The sequence below is a fragment of the Myotis brandtii genome, unplaced genomic scaffold, assembly GCF_000412655.1.
Source record: "Myotis brandtii unplaced genomic scaffold, ASM41265v1 scaffold569, whole genome shotgun sequence".
NCBI classification, from domain to species: domain Eukaryota; kingdom Metazoa; phylum Chordata; class Mammalia; order Chiroptera; family Vespertilionidae; genus Myotis; species Myotis brandtii.
Window position 1 is genome coordinate 443,267 of NW_005370127.1, and position 11,887 is coordinate 455,153.

Below are 11,887 nucleotides of genomic sequence, written 5' to 3' on the forward strand. Positions count from 1 at the left end.
GTGAGGGGCTGAGGGCCGTTTTCAAGCTGGTCACACCCCTTTCAGGGAGGGGGGTCCTGCTGGGGTGCCTGGCCAGCCTGAGTGAGGGGCTGAGGGCCGTTTTCAAGCTGGTCAAGCCCCCCAGTGGGGACCCTCACCCCATGGGGATGTGGCCAGCCTGGGTGAGGGGCTGAGGACCATTTTCAGGCTGCCCACAGCCCCTTCAGGGTGGGGGAGTCCCGCTGGGGTGCCTGGCCAGCCTGGGTGAGGGGCTGATGGCCGTTTTCAGGCTGGCCACGCCCCCCCAGTGACCCAAGCTCCCAGCCTCTCCTTTTTTTTCTGGGATTTATTTATCTTCTATAATTGAAACTTTGTAGCCTTGAGCAGAGCTGAGGGCCGGCCCTGGGCAGGTGGGCAGGTGGGAAGCTTGGCTTCCTCCATCACCGGGGACAACCCAAGCCTCCTGCTCGCTCCAGCTCTGTGGCCGCCATCTTAGTTGGGTTAATTTGCATACTTGCTCCTGATTGGCTGGTGGGTGTGGCTTGTGGGCATGGCTTGACCATAGCAGAGGGATGGTTAATTTGCATGTTTCTCTTTTATTATATAGGATATTATATATACTATTTTGACATGTAGTTTTTTGCAGTAACGTAATTACTGCACAAATCTTCTAATTAATTTCCTTTCAATGTGCATGAATCCATGCACTGGGCCACTAGTATGATTATAATTTTAAAAGTTGTTTGTTCAGCTATCTTCAATTTTTAACCAATTAAAATAATAATCCAAAATAATTTTTTGAATACATAATTCACTGTGGTGAATAGTGTGCATTTAAATCTTTGTCTGCATCTGATTTTCTTCTCAGGCCATAGGTGTGAATTATTTTTCTTGTGTTTCATTTGTTTATATGTGTGTGGTGGATCCTCTGATGGACAAGACCAAATTCAGACAATATGTTCGTGTAACACAGGAATGTGTTTGGCTGTCACTAACAGAAAACTACACGTAGAGTAACTGAAACAAATAAGGATATGTTTGCTCCATAGTAAGCAATGTGGAGGCTCAGGGACCAGCATCTCTGACTATTTCGGCCTTTCCTTCCAGCTCCAAACATCAGTCACACATTCAAGTAAGAACGTCAGGGAGAGGCTGAGCAGCACCAACCTTGACTTCCCTTTGATCAAGAAAGCAGAGGCTTTTGGCCCTAACCGGTTTGGCTCAGTGGATAGAGCATCAGCCTGTGGACTCAAGGGTCCCAGGTTCGATTCCGGACAAGGGCATGTACCTCGGTTGCAGGCACATCCCCAGTGGGGGGTGTGCAGGAGGCAGCTGATGGATGTTTCTCTCTCATCGATGTTTCTAACTCTCTATCTCTCTCCCTTCCTATCTGTAAAAAATCAATAAAATATATATTTTTTTTAAAAAGAAAAGAAAAGAAAGCAGAGGCTTCAAAGCCCCAACACCCTCCTGGGTGGACCTCATTGTCTAGAACTGCTCACACGGCATCCACAGCTTGGAGGGTCTGAGAAGCAAGAGTCTCTCTTGGGACTGGGCACACTGCTGCCTCAAACCAAAGCAGATTGTGCTGCCCAAAAGGGAGGAAGACAGGAGATTGGGGAGAGAGCTGACAGTCCGTGCCATGGGCTTGCTTAACATTCCTAGCTTGTAGGATGCATCTACATGCATTATCCCCTCAGCCCACCTTTTCCCCACACACTTTCGATTATGATGGGGTAGATGTATGCACCACTTGCTCTTATAAATTTTTCATCAGTTTTGTATAACTTTAAAAAGCTATTACACCCAAAGAGCATTCATTTCCTGGATGGAGCCATTTAATTTAAGGTAAATAACTAGATTACCTGCGAGCTGCTTCCTCCAATAACTCTGAGTTGTTCTAATGCAGCCATAAGCCTGGGGGAGAAAGCATAAACGAAGTGCTGCTTTCAGCTCAAAATAAAGAGAAAACATTTTAATTTCTCCAAACTATTGCAAACTAATAAATACATGAAAGGAACAACCTGGCAAAATAAATTGGTCTCCTGGGTTATCAAACCTTTCTCAGCATCGCGCTGCAGAAGAAAACGCCGGGCTTAGCTTTGAAACCTCAGTGGTGTGCTCGATGTGAAGAACATCTGAAATGTGTTTTGTTAGAGCTGGGAAAGGGAGAAATGGTTTATGTTAAATAACACTTTGAACTGATGACATTAAAGAACCAATCGCTTGCTTTTTCCATTGTTGTTCAGTACAAAACCCCAAAAAATTTTCACTCCAAATGGAGCCTTCCTCAATCCTTTGTAGGATTCCAGGGCCATTCAATTGCTTTTCCTCAAAAACACCTTTGATCAGAAACATCAGATTAACCCAAAGCTCAAAGCCGGTATCAAGTAATTTTCACTTCTACTCAGGATTCTATATTCACACATTCCAGCTTCCAAAGGCAGGCTGGCGTGCGGCGCGGGGCAGGTGCTAAATATTGTGGAGAGAGCTACAAAGAGGAGAGATTAGAACCTTAAAGTGTATGTTTGGGGGGGGGGGGGAAGGCAGGCATACACATACACCCAGAATTCTCGTTAAGTTTTTACAAAGCCGAGTAATCTTTTACCCGCCTGTGAATCTTAATACTCAGCATGCTCCACTCTCCACTGCCTTCTTGCTCAATGCATTTCATTTTCACTTGCTTACAGGAAGGCAAGATCATGCCAGTTAAGTATGAAGAAAGTTCTCTTATCTGGGTGGCTGTAGGCCAGCCCGTGAAGGACAACAGCTTCTTGAGCGCCAAAGTCATAGAACTCTGTGGCGACCTCCCTATTTTCTGGCTTAAACCAACTTATCCGAAAGGTAACATTTTCAAGTCTCTTCATGCTGCGTGGAAGGCTGCCTGTCCGTGTGAGGTCCCTGGGAGCCCCTCCACGGGCCTGAGCTGTGACGGGAAGGGGGATCAGGGTGCACAGGCAGGTCTCAGTCATTGGCCCGAGAGCTTTGAGAGAAGGAAGGGCCGCCCTGAGGTTGCAGAGCGGCCAGCAGCAGGGTTAGCAGGAAGCAACCAGGCATCCCAGCCTGCTGCAGGGCCTGGTCTCTATTTATGACGCTCCCACTTCTTTCCACTCTGCCCCATCTCAGTTGTTTGCACTTCGCAATTTTACTTTTTTTTTCCCTAAGGCACAGAATCCATGGACTGAGACGCTGAATCTTTATTATGTTCAAACCTAGGATTATGGGACAGCCAAATGCGGCTGTGGGCAGAGGTTGAGATTCTTTAAGTTCTGGGCTCAAGCGTCAGCCTCCAAGTTCCATAAAAATAAATGAAGGGCCCTGGGTTCTGAGTGAGGTCCGAGCACACCTTGCAGCTGTTTCCGGGTGGGGAAGGGCAGGTGAGCCCCGCAGGCCAGGCTCTGTCCCCTTCGTTCCTGTCCCCAGGGCTGTCCTCACTCTTTATTTCCACCACAGTCACCCCTCTGCCCCCCACCCCCCAAAAAGGCCGGCTCTGTAGCTCTGGCTCAAGTGTGGATAAAAGGCCTTTCTTCTAGCACAGCTGAGATAGGTATGTTTTCTAAAAAGATTTTATTGAACATCAAGATAAAGCAGCATGGAAATAATAATGAAAAAATGCAGGCATTGAAACCAGGCTTGGGGGTAAAATGGGCAGTTACTGTTAACGCTGCAGGGTTTCAGTTTTGCAAGATGAAAACTATTCTGGAGATAGACGGTTGCATAGCAATGTAAATGTACTTTATGCCACTGAACTTTACCCTGAAAAAATGGTTTAACTGGTAAATTTTATGTATATTTTACCACCATTTATTTTTAAAAACCTCACCAAGGCTTAAAAAATCCAGACTTCTGATTCTGCCATGGCTGACTTAATCCTACCGTTCACAAGTCTTATTCTGTCCCAGAGCTTGGCAAATAGGATTCAATTTATGCATCAGTGGCCATGGCTGCCTGGAAGAGTGGGTTAAGAAGGACCCTGAGGCCACAGGCAGGCTCGGTAAGAAATAACACCACGAGCAGTGTTTGTCCCGACTGTTGGGGGCTGGAGAGAGGGCTGCCAAATGGACAGCTGCTTTTGTCATCCTGCTCTTGCCCAGTAGGTGGTCCCAACTCACAATTCTGTGGCCACTGGCCAAGTTCTCACTTTCAATTCCCCACCTGCCTCTACATGGAATAGGCCTTCCTGCTTTCCACACCCAGGAACTACTTCTCCAATACCTTGTCACCTTTTCCAGTCAAGGACAAAAGTCTGCAACTCTGCTACCATGGATGATAACCCTCCCCAAGCACTTTCTGTTCGAGGACAAGCCTCTTACCCAGGGAGTTCATTCATTCATTCACTCACTCATTCATTCAGCAAACATTTATTGACATATTTATTATGTACCATTTACTTGTTCCAGGCACTTGGAATGCACTGGTGAACAGAACAAACAAGAATCCCTGCCCTCGGGAGTTTACATTGTTAGCAAGGGGAAACAGTAATAAACACAAAGTTACAATAAGAAAATCATATGGCAAGATGCAAGGTGCTAGGGTAAAACCACAGCAGGATGGGGGGTGGGGGGGTTTGGGAAGATGGTGCTATTGGCAGTGCTAGGGACTGACAGCCTGAGTTCCTGGGGAAAGGGCTTGTTTCCTGCACCCAAGATGTGTTGTGGCCCCTCCCAGCCCAACAGCATGACCACGTTGTAAGTATTCAATCATCACAGCATCCATATGAGAATTACATACATTACGTCCAACACCAGAACAGTGGGAATCACCGAAATGCCCTCCAGATTTGAAAAGGATTAAATCAGTGTTGATGTAGCCATAGGATGGAATATCATAGACATTAAAAATGAGGGATTTTTATGTATTAACTATGTATGGTGACAGATGGTTAAAGTCTTGTTGTGGTGATCACTTTGTAAGGTATGTAAATGTTGAATCACTATGTTGTATACCTGAAACTAATATAATACTCTGTCAATATAATTAAAAGTAATTTTAAATGGGATTTTTTCCCAATCTCTCATCAATGCAGTCATATTTTAGAATAAAATTAAGGGGGGAAAAACCTCCTCTAAGGGGTGCCTCGCGCCCCATCACCTAATTCTAAGCCCCCAACTCCAGGGTGTCCAGCACCCCCACCCTTGGATCTTGAAGCTGGCAGGTCATCAGCATCACATGCTGTATTATCAGGGACACCGGTAATGGTAGCTAGACAAGGTCAGAGAGAAGGGTGACAGCTGATGTCTGCTGAGCTTTGGCTGTGTGTCAGGCACTGTTACGTATTGTCCCCATTTAATCTTTACCAACAACTGTCTGCGTAACTACTAATGATCCAATTTTATGGATGAACAAACTAAGGTTCACAGAGATTAAATAATTCACCTGAGGTCATTAAGTTAAAAGAAGAGGAGATTTTAATCCATGTCTCCCTGAAGCCTTTCCAACAATGCCTCAGAAACCAAGAGGCTAACCACAGCTATAAAGCACATCTAAGTTTTCATAAATAATATAGCATGCTATAATCACCACCACCTATGAATACGTATTATATGAGTTCCTTGGGAAATGAACTATGCTAAAATCCTTCAAATTGTTCGTTAACTCTATCACAACCCTGTGAGATACCAGTAGATACTATTATTATCCCCATTTTACAGATGAAACTGAGACTCAGAGAGATACCAAAGTCCACCCTGTGTGGTCTTTTCCATTGTTGTTACTCGGCAGCCGTAGGCCATGCTGCGGGGCCCACCACGAGGCAGTGTGGTGAGCTAGAGCACTGGGCTGGAGGTCAGAGTGAAGTTTACCTTCAGTTCCTATCTCTTCCATCACCTCTGTGACCTTGGCTAAGTCACTTGGTGTTTCTGGAGCCTCGTGCTCTCATGTATAAAAGTATCTGCTTTTTCTATTCCATAAGATTTCTTATAAGAATCAACCAAGATAATAAATCCCCTGAAAACTGTAAAGTTTTATACATATACTAGAGGCCCGGTGCACAAAATTTGTGCACAGGGTGGGGGGGGGGCCCCCTCAGCCCAGCCTGCACCCTCTCCAATCCGGGACCTCTTGGGGGATGTCCCACTGCTGGTTTAGATCCAATCCCCAGGCCTAAACCAGCAGTCAGACATCCCTCTCACAATCCTGGACCGCTGGCTCCTAATTGCCCACCTGCCTGCCGGCCTGATCACCCCTCACTGCCTCTGCGTGCCAGCCTGATCGTCCCTAACTGCCCCCCGCTGCCGGCCAGGTTGCCCTCAACTGCCCCCTCCCTGCCAGCCTGGTTGCTCCTAACTGCCCCCCCCCACCAGCCTGGTCACCCCTTACTGCCCCCCTGCCAGCCTGGTCTCCCCCAACTGCCCCCCTCTGCCAACCTGGTTGCCCCTAACTGCCCCCCCCCACTGGCCTCTGTTTGTTCAGTCGTTTGGTCATCCCTCACTAACCCCCCTGCCGGCCTGGTTGCAGGCAGCCATCTTGTGAGGGTGTGATGGTCAATTTGCATATTACCTCTTTATTATATAGGATAGTCACTCCACTATGAACGCATAGGGCTGCAAGTAACAGAATACCTGACCAGCAGTGGTTTCAGCAACTACAGGTGGAATGTTTTTCATATAGCCAGAAGTCTGGAGATATGTTTCTGGCATTACCAGCTACTCTGTGATGTCATCACATCTCTTTCTACCTTAGCATTTTCCTTCCCATAGCATGCTGCTCATCATCCTGTGCCTATCACTTCTGGTCACAGGTCGGCGCCCTTAACCCGGACATCACATCTACAGTCAAGAAAGGAAGACAAGACATAGGAGGCCTTATCTACCCCCTTTTACCAAGAAAGCAAAAGCTTTCCCAGAACTGCACTAGCATGTTCTGCTTGTGTCTCACTGGCCAGAAATGTGTGATTTGGGCACTCCTCGTTACCAGGCAGGCTCGGGAAATGAGTAGTATTTTACTTTCTTAGCTCCTAGTATAGAGGCAGGCAAAGAAACACAGGATTGTGGGTGGGTTTTGTCAGCTATCTTACAATATCTACCTTAGTTAGTATTATAAAATAAAATTTTAGCTACCTGTACATTTAACTACTAACTCAATACTAAAACCTGCATTATTATTACAAAAATCATCAGTACAAATTTAAGTGGTATGTAGGTGTGTCTATGTGTCTTTTTTTTGTTTTTCATCCTGATAATCACAGACCTTCCTTAATTATTCAAATAAAGGAATCAACTTGCAGCATTTATTTCATTCATTCATTCATTTTTGCAGAAACTCAGAGGGAAAGAAGAGAATTGGTAACACAAACTGTTACAACTACCACCAGAAGACCACGCAGTGGACCACGGGGCAACCCAGGCCCTGGAAGACTGAATAACAAAACCAGACCCAGCGTGCAGGAGGACTCAGACCCCTTCAACCCGGACAACCCTTACCACGTGCGTACGCTGCTTGTGCCACATTCTCAGATGAATGCATTAAACCTGCACTGGAGTGGTAGTATTTCTAGAGGTTTCAAACAAACATTTAGTATCCAACTGAGACTTTTACTCAATATTTTAAAAAGGTGTCTTCATTTGTTTGTTGCTGGGTTGATAAATGCGATGAGAACCTCATTCAAAGCTGCTTTCCCTGCTCTCCTTTTCTTGAGTCACAGGCAAATCCCTAAGACAAAGTCATACCAGGAATTTATGTTAAAATGTTTCCAAGAGTGTGCCCTGGGGGCAGCACACAGAAGGAAAGTATTCTTTCCCCACTTTGTATCCACTTTATTCACCCATTCAGCAGACATCTGTTGAGAACGTGCTTATGCAGGCCCTGTGCACACGGGCAGGCAGGACCTTCTGCCCTGGGGACTCTCAGCCCACTCTGCAGGCAGGTCAGACACAGATAAGCACTTTAGAATCTGTGCTTGGAAGGATGGTGTTTGGAAGGATGATACTAACATCCTGAAAACTTATCAAATCTTCCACAAAATATTTTTTTTAAATATTATTTTATTGATTTTTTACAGAGAGGAAGGGAGAGGGAGAGGGATAGAGAGTTAGAAACATCGATGAGACAGAAACATCCATCAGCTGCCTCCAGCACACTCCCTACTGGGGATGTGCCTGAAACCAAGGTACATGCCCTTGACCGGAATCAAACCCCGGACCCTTGAGTCCGCAGGCCAACGCTCTATCCACTTAGCCAAACCGGTTAGGGCCACAAAATATTATTGAGAATTCGTATTTGGAAGGATGATACGAACGTGTTAAAAACTTACCAAAACTTATCAAATCTTCCACAAAATATTATCTACTATGACTATACTTTGCAGGAAGTAGAAAAATAAATATTTATTGTAACTAGTGTTTTAATGGAAAAAATAATACATGCATATACTTTTTAAAAACAGTATAAGAGGGTATACAATTAACAGTGAGTTTCCCTTCCATCTCAAACACCCTCCCCAGAACAACCTCTTAACAATAGCTACTTGCCCAGTTTCTTTGCTTAAGTACACACACACACACACACACACACACACACACACAATTGAACACAAAAGAGCATACAAAACTCCTAGACCTTGCTTTCCAGTTACAATAAGGTATTTTGAAGATTGTATCTCCTATCTAGATCTACCTCCTCCATTTTAATGTCCACATCGTATTACTTTGTGTGGATAGATGTACAACTTCACTAGTTCTGCTTTGGTGGACATGTAAATTCTGTCTTTTGCTGTTAGGCTTGTGGGAAGGTGAATGAGGTGAAGCCCCCACTCCACACACTGCTTGCCACATGGTACCCATTAAATTGCTTTAGCTATCAGTCTTACTGCCCCACTTGTACACAAGGGAATATATCTTTAATATAAATACTGACTCTTGGGTCTGCTGAGTCAATGTAGATAGGAATTTTATATTTTAATAGAGGATATCATATTGTCTTCCAAGAAATTATACTAGCTACATGTGTTCAAATAGTAATAAAAGGCCTCTATTATCAAACTTAAAAAGAAGCTTTACCAGTTTTTGGGGGGTGTAAAATTTATCTCCTAGCTGTTTTATCATGCCTGTCTTTAATTATATGCAAGATCGAGCATCTTTTCGTATACAGAGAAGCCATTTGTATTTTTTCTATGCAACCTCTTCAGGCCCATTCCATTTCCTGTGCTGCAGATATATTTTCTAATTTATCATTTTAGACTAATATATTTTCCAAAGACTTAGAGTAAAAAGTATTTTTAAATAGCTCAAGGCTTATCAGAAAATTCAGGACACCACAGTACTTCATTCCCTAAAACTCAAAGAATAAGAAAGGAAATAAAATCTGAATCGGCAAACAGAAAATTTAATATAGTTTATTCCCCAAGTAGCTGGATTAGATGAATCTGGTTCAAGGGGTAAAGGCATCAGCCCCTTTACAGGTGGGGAGGAGGGCTGTGTCTACCTGGCTTCCAGGCTTGAGTGTCCATATTCTTTTAAAAACTCCAACTACATCAGTTTCCCCCTTTGCTTTGTGTTCACCTTTAAGCAGACACCTCTCCATGACCTCAGTCCTTCACATATTTCTTTAAGGTATCTTAGAGCAACAACCTGAGATTCCCTCGCAACATTTTAATCCTAACAAGGCTTTGCTGAACCCTCAAGATTAAAAAATGTCTCAATCAACAGGCTTTTTGCCTCTGTACCCTAGAAGAATCAGCTACAATTAGTGAGATGGTTGTCTTTTTTTTGTTGTTGTCCCAGATAAGCCAAAAAGGGGTGGGGGAGGGGTCTGAAAAATGAAAGAATGGTATGAGAGGAAGACAAATATTGTGATGACAAAAATTTAACAGGAATGTTAATTTTGTTAGGTGTGATAATGGCAGTGTGATTGTGTAGAGAAATATTCTCTTATTTGGGAAGTAACATTCTAATGTATTTATGGGTCAAATATGACAATTTTAAAGGTCGGGGGGAAAAAGCAAGCAAATTTAACAAGTTAGCAATTGTCAAATCTAGATGATGTTCAGTATACAATTTTCTTCACTTCCAGTATGTTTGAATCTTTCATAATAAAAACCGCCATCTCCCTCCAAAAAATTTGAGTAGACTTTTTATACCAGAACAGGTGACAGGGGTGCTGAGTTCACGCAGCTGAAGCCTGTGTTTGGTGCTGCATCTGCCCAAGTTCACCTACCTCCAGGAAAGAGGCTTAAATTGAACAAAGGATTTACTTTAACAATAAGGGCTTCTGAGCAATGAAATTCAATACCATATTAAAGAGGATAGAGAAACTATACCCCTAGATATCCATAAAAAGGAAAGCCAGATACGTAAATTTGGCAGGGGGACAAGTTCCTTCCAGCGCTGTGCTCTCCAGTGGTGAGAAAACGCTGTTTGTAGGTAATTTTTACTTCATCAATATGACTTTATTTCTGTAACTCTAATCATGGCACACAGGAACAAGAAGGCAGTTTACGGTCTGGAATTTTCACACATTATGTGGGGCCTTTTCCTGAGGGTTAGAGCCCCTTACATTGATGTAAAGGCAGGAGCTAAATGACTCCACGGTGTCTCAGCCACTACAACCGGAACAGCCACGTTGGCCTGTCAGTGAGTCCCAAAGTGTGCGCCCGGGAGGCCTGGAAGCCATCCCTACGGAAGGACGAGTTCCTGCCGACTTAAATTAACAGCGACAGAAATGCTACTTTTGAATCATGACTCCTTTTTGTTTGCCTATTTAAAATAAGATGAGTCCCTATTGAGTGGTGATTGTGGCTCATTAAAGCATGGAGACACTCCACCAATATTTACAAAAAACACCTTCCTGCAGTGACAGATTAGGTAGGTGAAGTTCCTGGATGTTAGAAGAAATTCTGAACTTCTTAGAAGGTTATGATTGAAAACTCCTTACAGAAAATTATGCTGCTTTCTTATAGCAATGAACATTCAGGATCTTATTTTTTAAAAATGTGTTACAAACTTCTCATTATGAAGAAAACCCAAATAATTCTTTTATTTCACAGCAGCAGGAAGGGGAAGGCATGACATTCGACCCTAGACTGGACCACGAGGGAATCTGCTGCATAGAGTGCAGGCGGAGCTACACCCATTGCCAGAAGATCTGTGAGCCCCTGGGCGGCTATCAGCCGTGGCCCTATAATTACCAAGGCTGCCGGTCGGCCTGCAGAATCGTCATGCCGTGTAGCTGGTGGGTGGCCCGCATCTTGGGCATGGTGTGAAATCACTCCATATACCAGGTGCGGTAAAGGAAGAAGTAACTCAAGAGACAACCAAAGTATGAAAACTCTTGATGCTGAAGGGACCACAAAGTATTTTATACTCAATCTGAGTAATGTTCTTTGAGACACTGTTAACAGAATATTTCTCCATTGCTTTACAGAACTTTATCCAGAATGTGCAAATGTACCGAAAGGGTAGACTAAAATGTCATAATAATTCTTTTATTACTTGCTATTTTTTATTTGCTTTGCCCATAAGGCCTGCTCATAAGATTTCCGTCCCAAGCCATTTTGAAATAAACATGAAAATTTACAATTTGTCCAAGTTCTCATGTACACTTGAGTTCCTTTTAATCAAGTCACTAATTAAGTTGTTCTGTTTTGTATAGAATTCCTCAATTGTTCTTAACCTTTACTGTTCTTCCCAGTCTTGCAAATGTGCTCCCAGAGTCTCCAGATAAAACACAAACAAGCCCGGGCCAGTGTGGCTCAGTTGTCCAGTGCACTGAAAGGTCTACAGTTCCATTCCCATCAGGCCACATGCCTGGGTTATGGGCTGGATCCCTGATCAGATGCGAGCGGGAGGCAGCCAATCGATGTTCCTCTCTCCCTTCCTCTCTCAAAAATCAATAGAAACATTAAAAAACAAACCACAAACAAAGAAGGAAAACAGGACAAATAATGGAATTTACCTGAAAGTAAACATTATAA

The 11,887-nt window shown here is 43.9% G+C and overlaps 1 protein-coding gene across 2 annotated transcripts in view; it reads left to right on the forward strand.

The window, feature by feature from the left end:
* Positions 1-11,496, forward strand: part of LECT1 (leukocyte cell derived chemotaxin 1) — a 29,061-nt gene extending 17,565 nt beyond the window's left edge. The window contains exons 5-7 of one of the 2 annotated variants that reach the window (XM_005878624.2): positions 2,670-2,823; positions 7,237-7,403; positions 10,964-11,496. In XM_005878624.2, coding sequence (XP_005878686.1) covers positions 2,670-2,823; positions 7,237-7,403; positions 10,964-11,176 — 534 coding nt within the window. In that variant the 3' untranslated portion in view covers positions 11,177-11,496. Of the gene's footprint in view, positions 1-2,669; positions 2,824-7,236; positions 7,404-10,960 lie in introns of both variants that reach the window. The other variant, XM_005878623.2, reaches the window with a different exon arrangement.
* Positions 11,497-11,887: the final 391 nt, after the last annotated feature.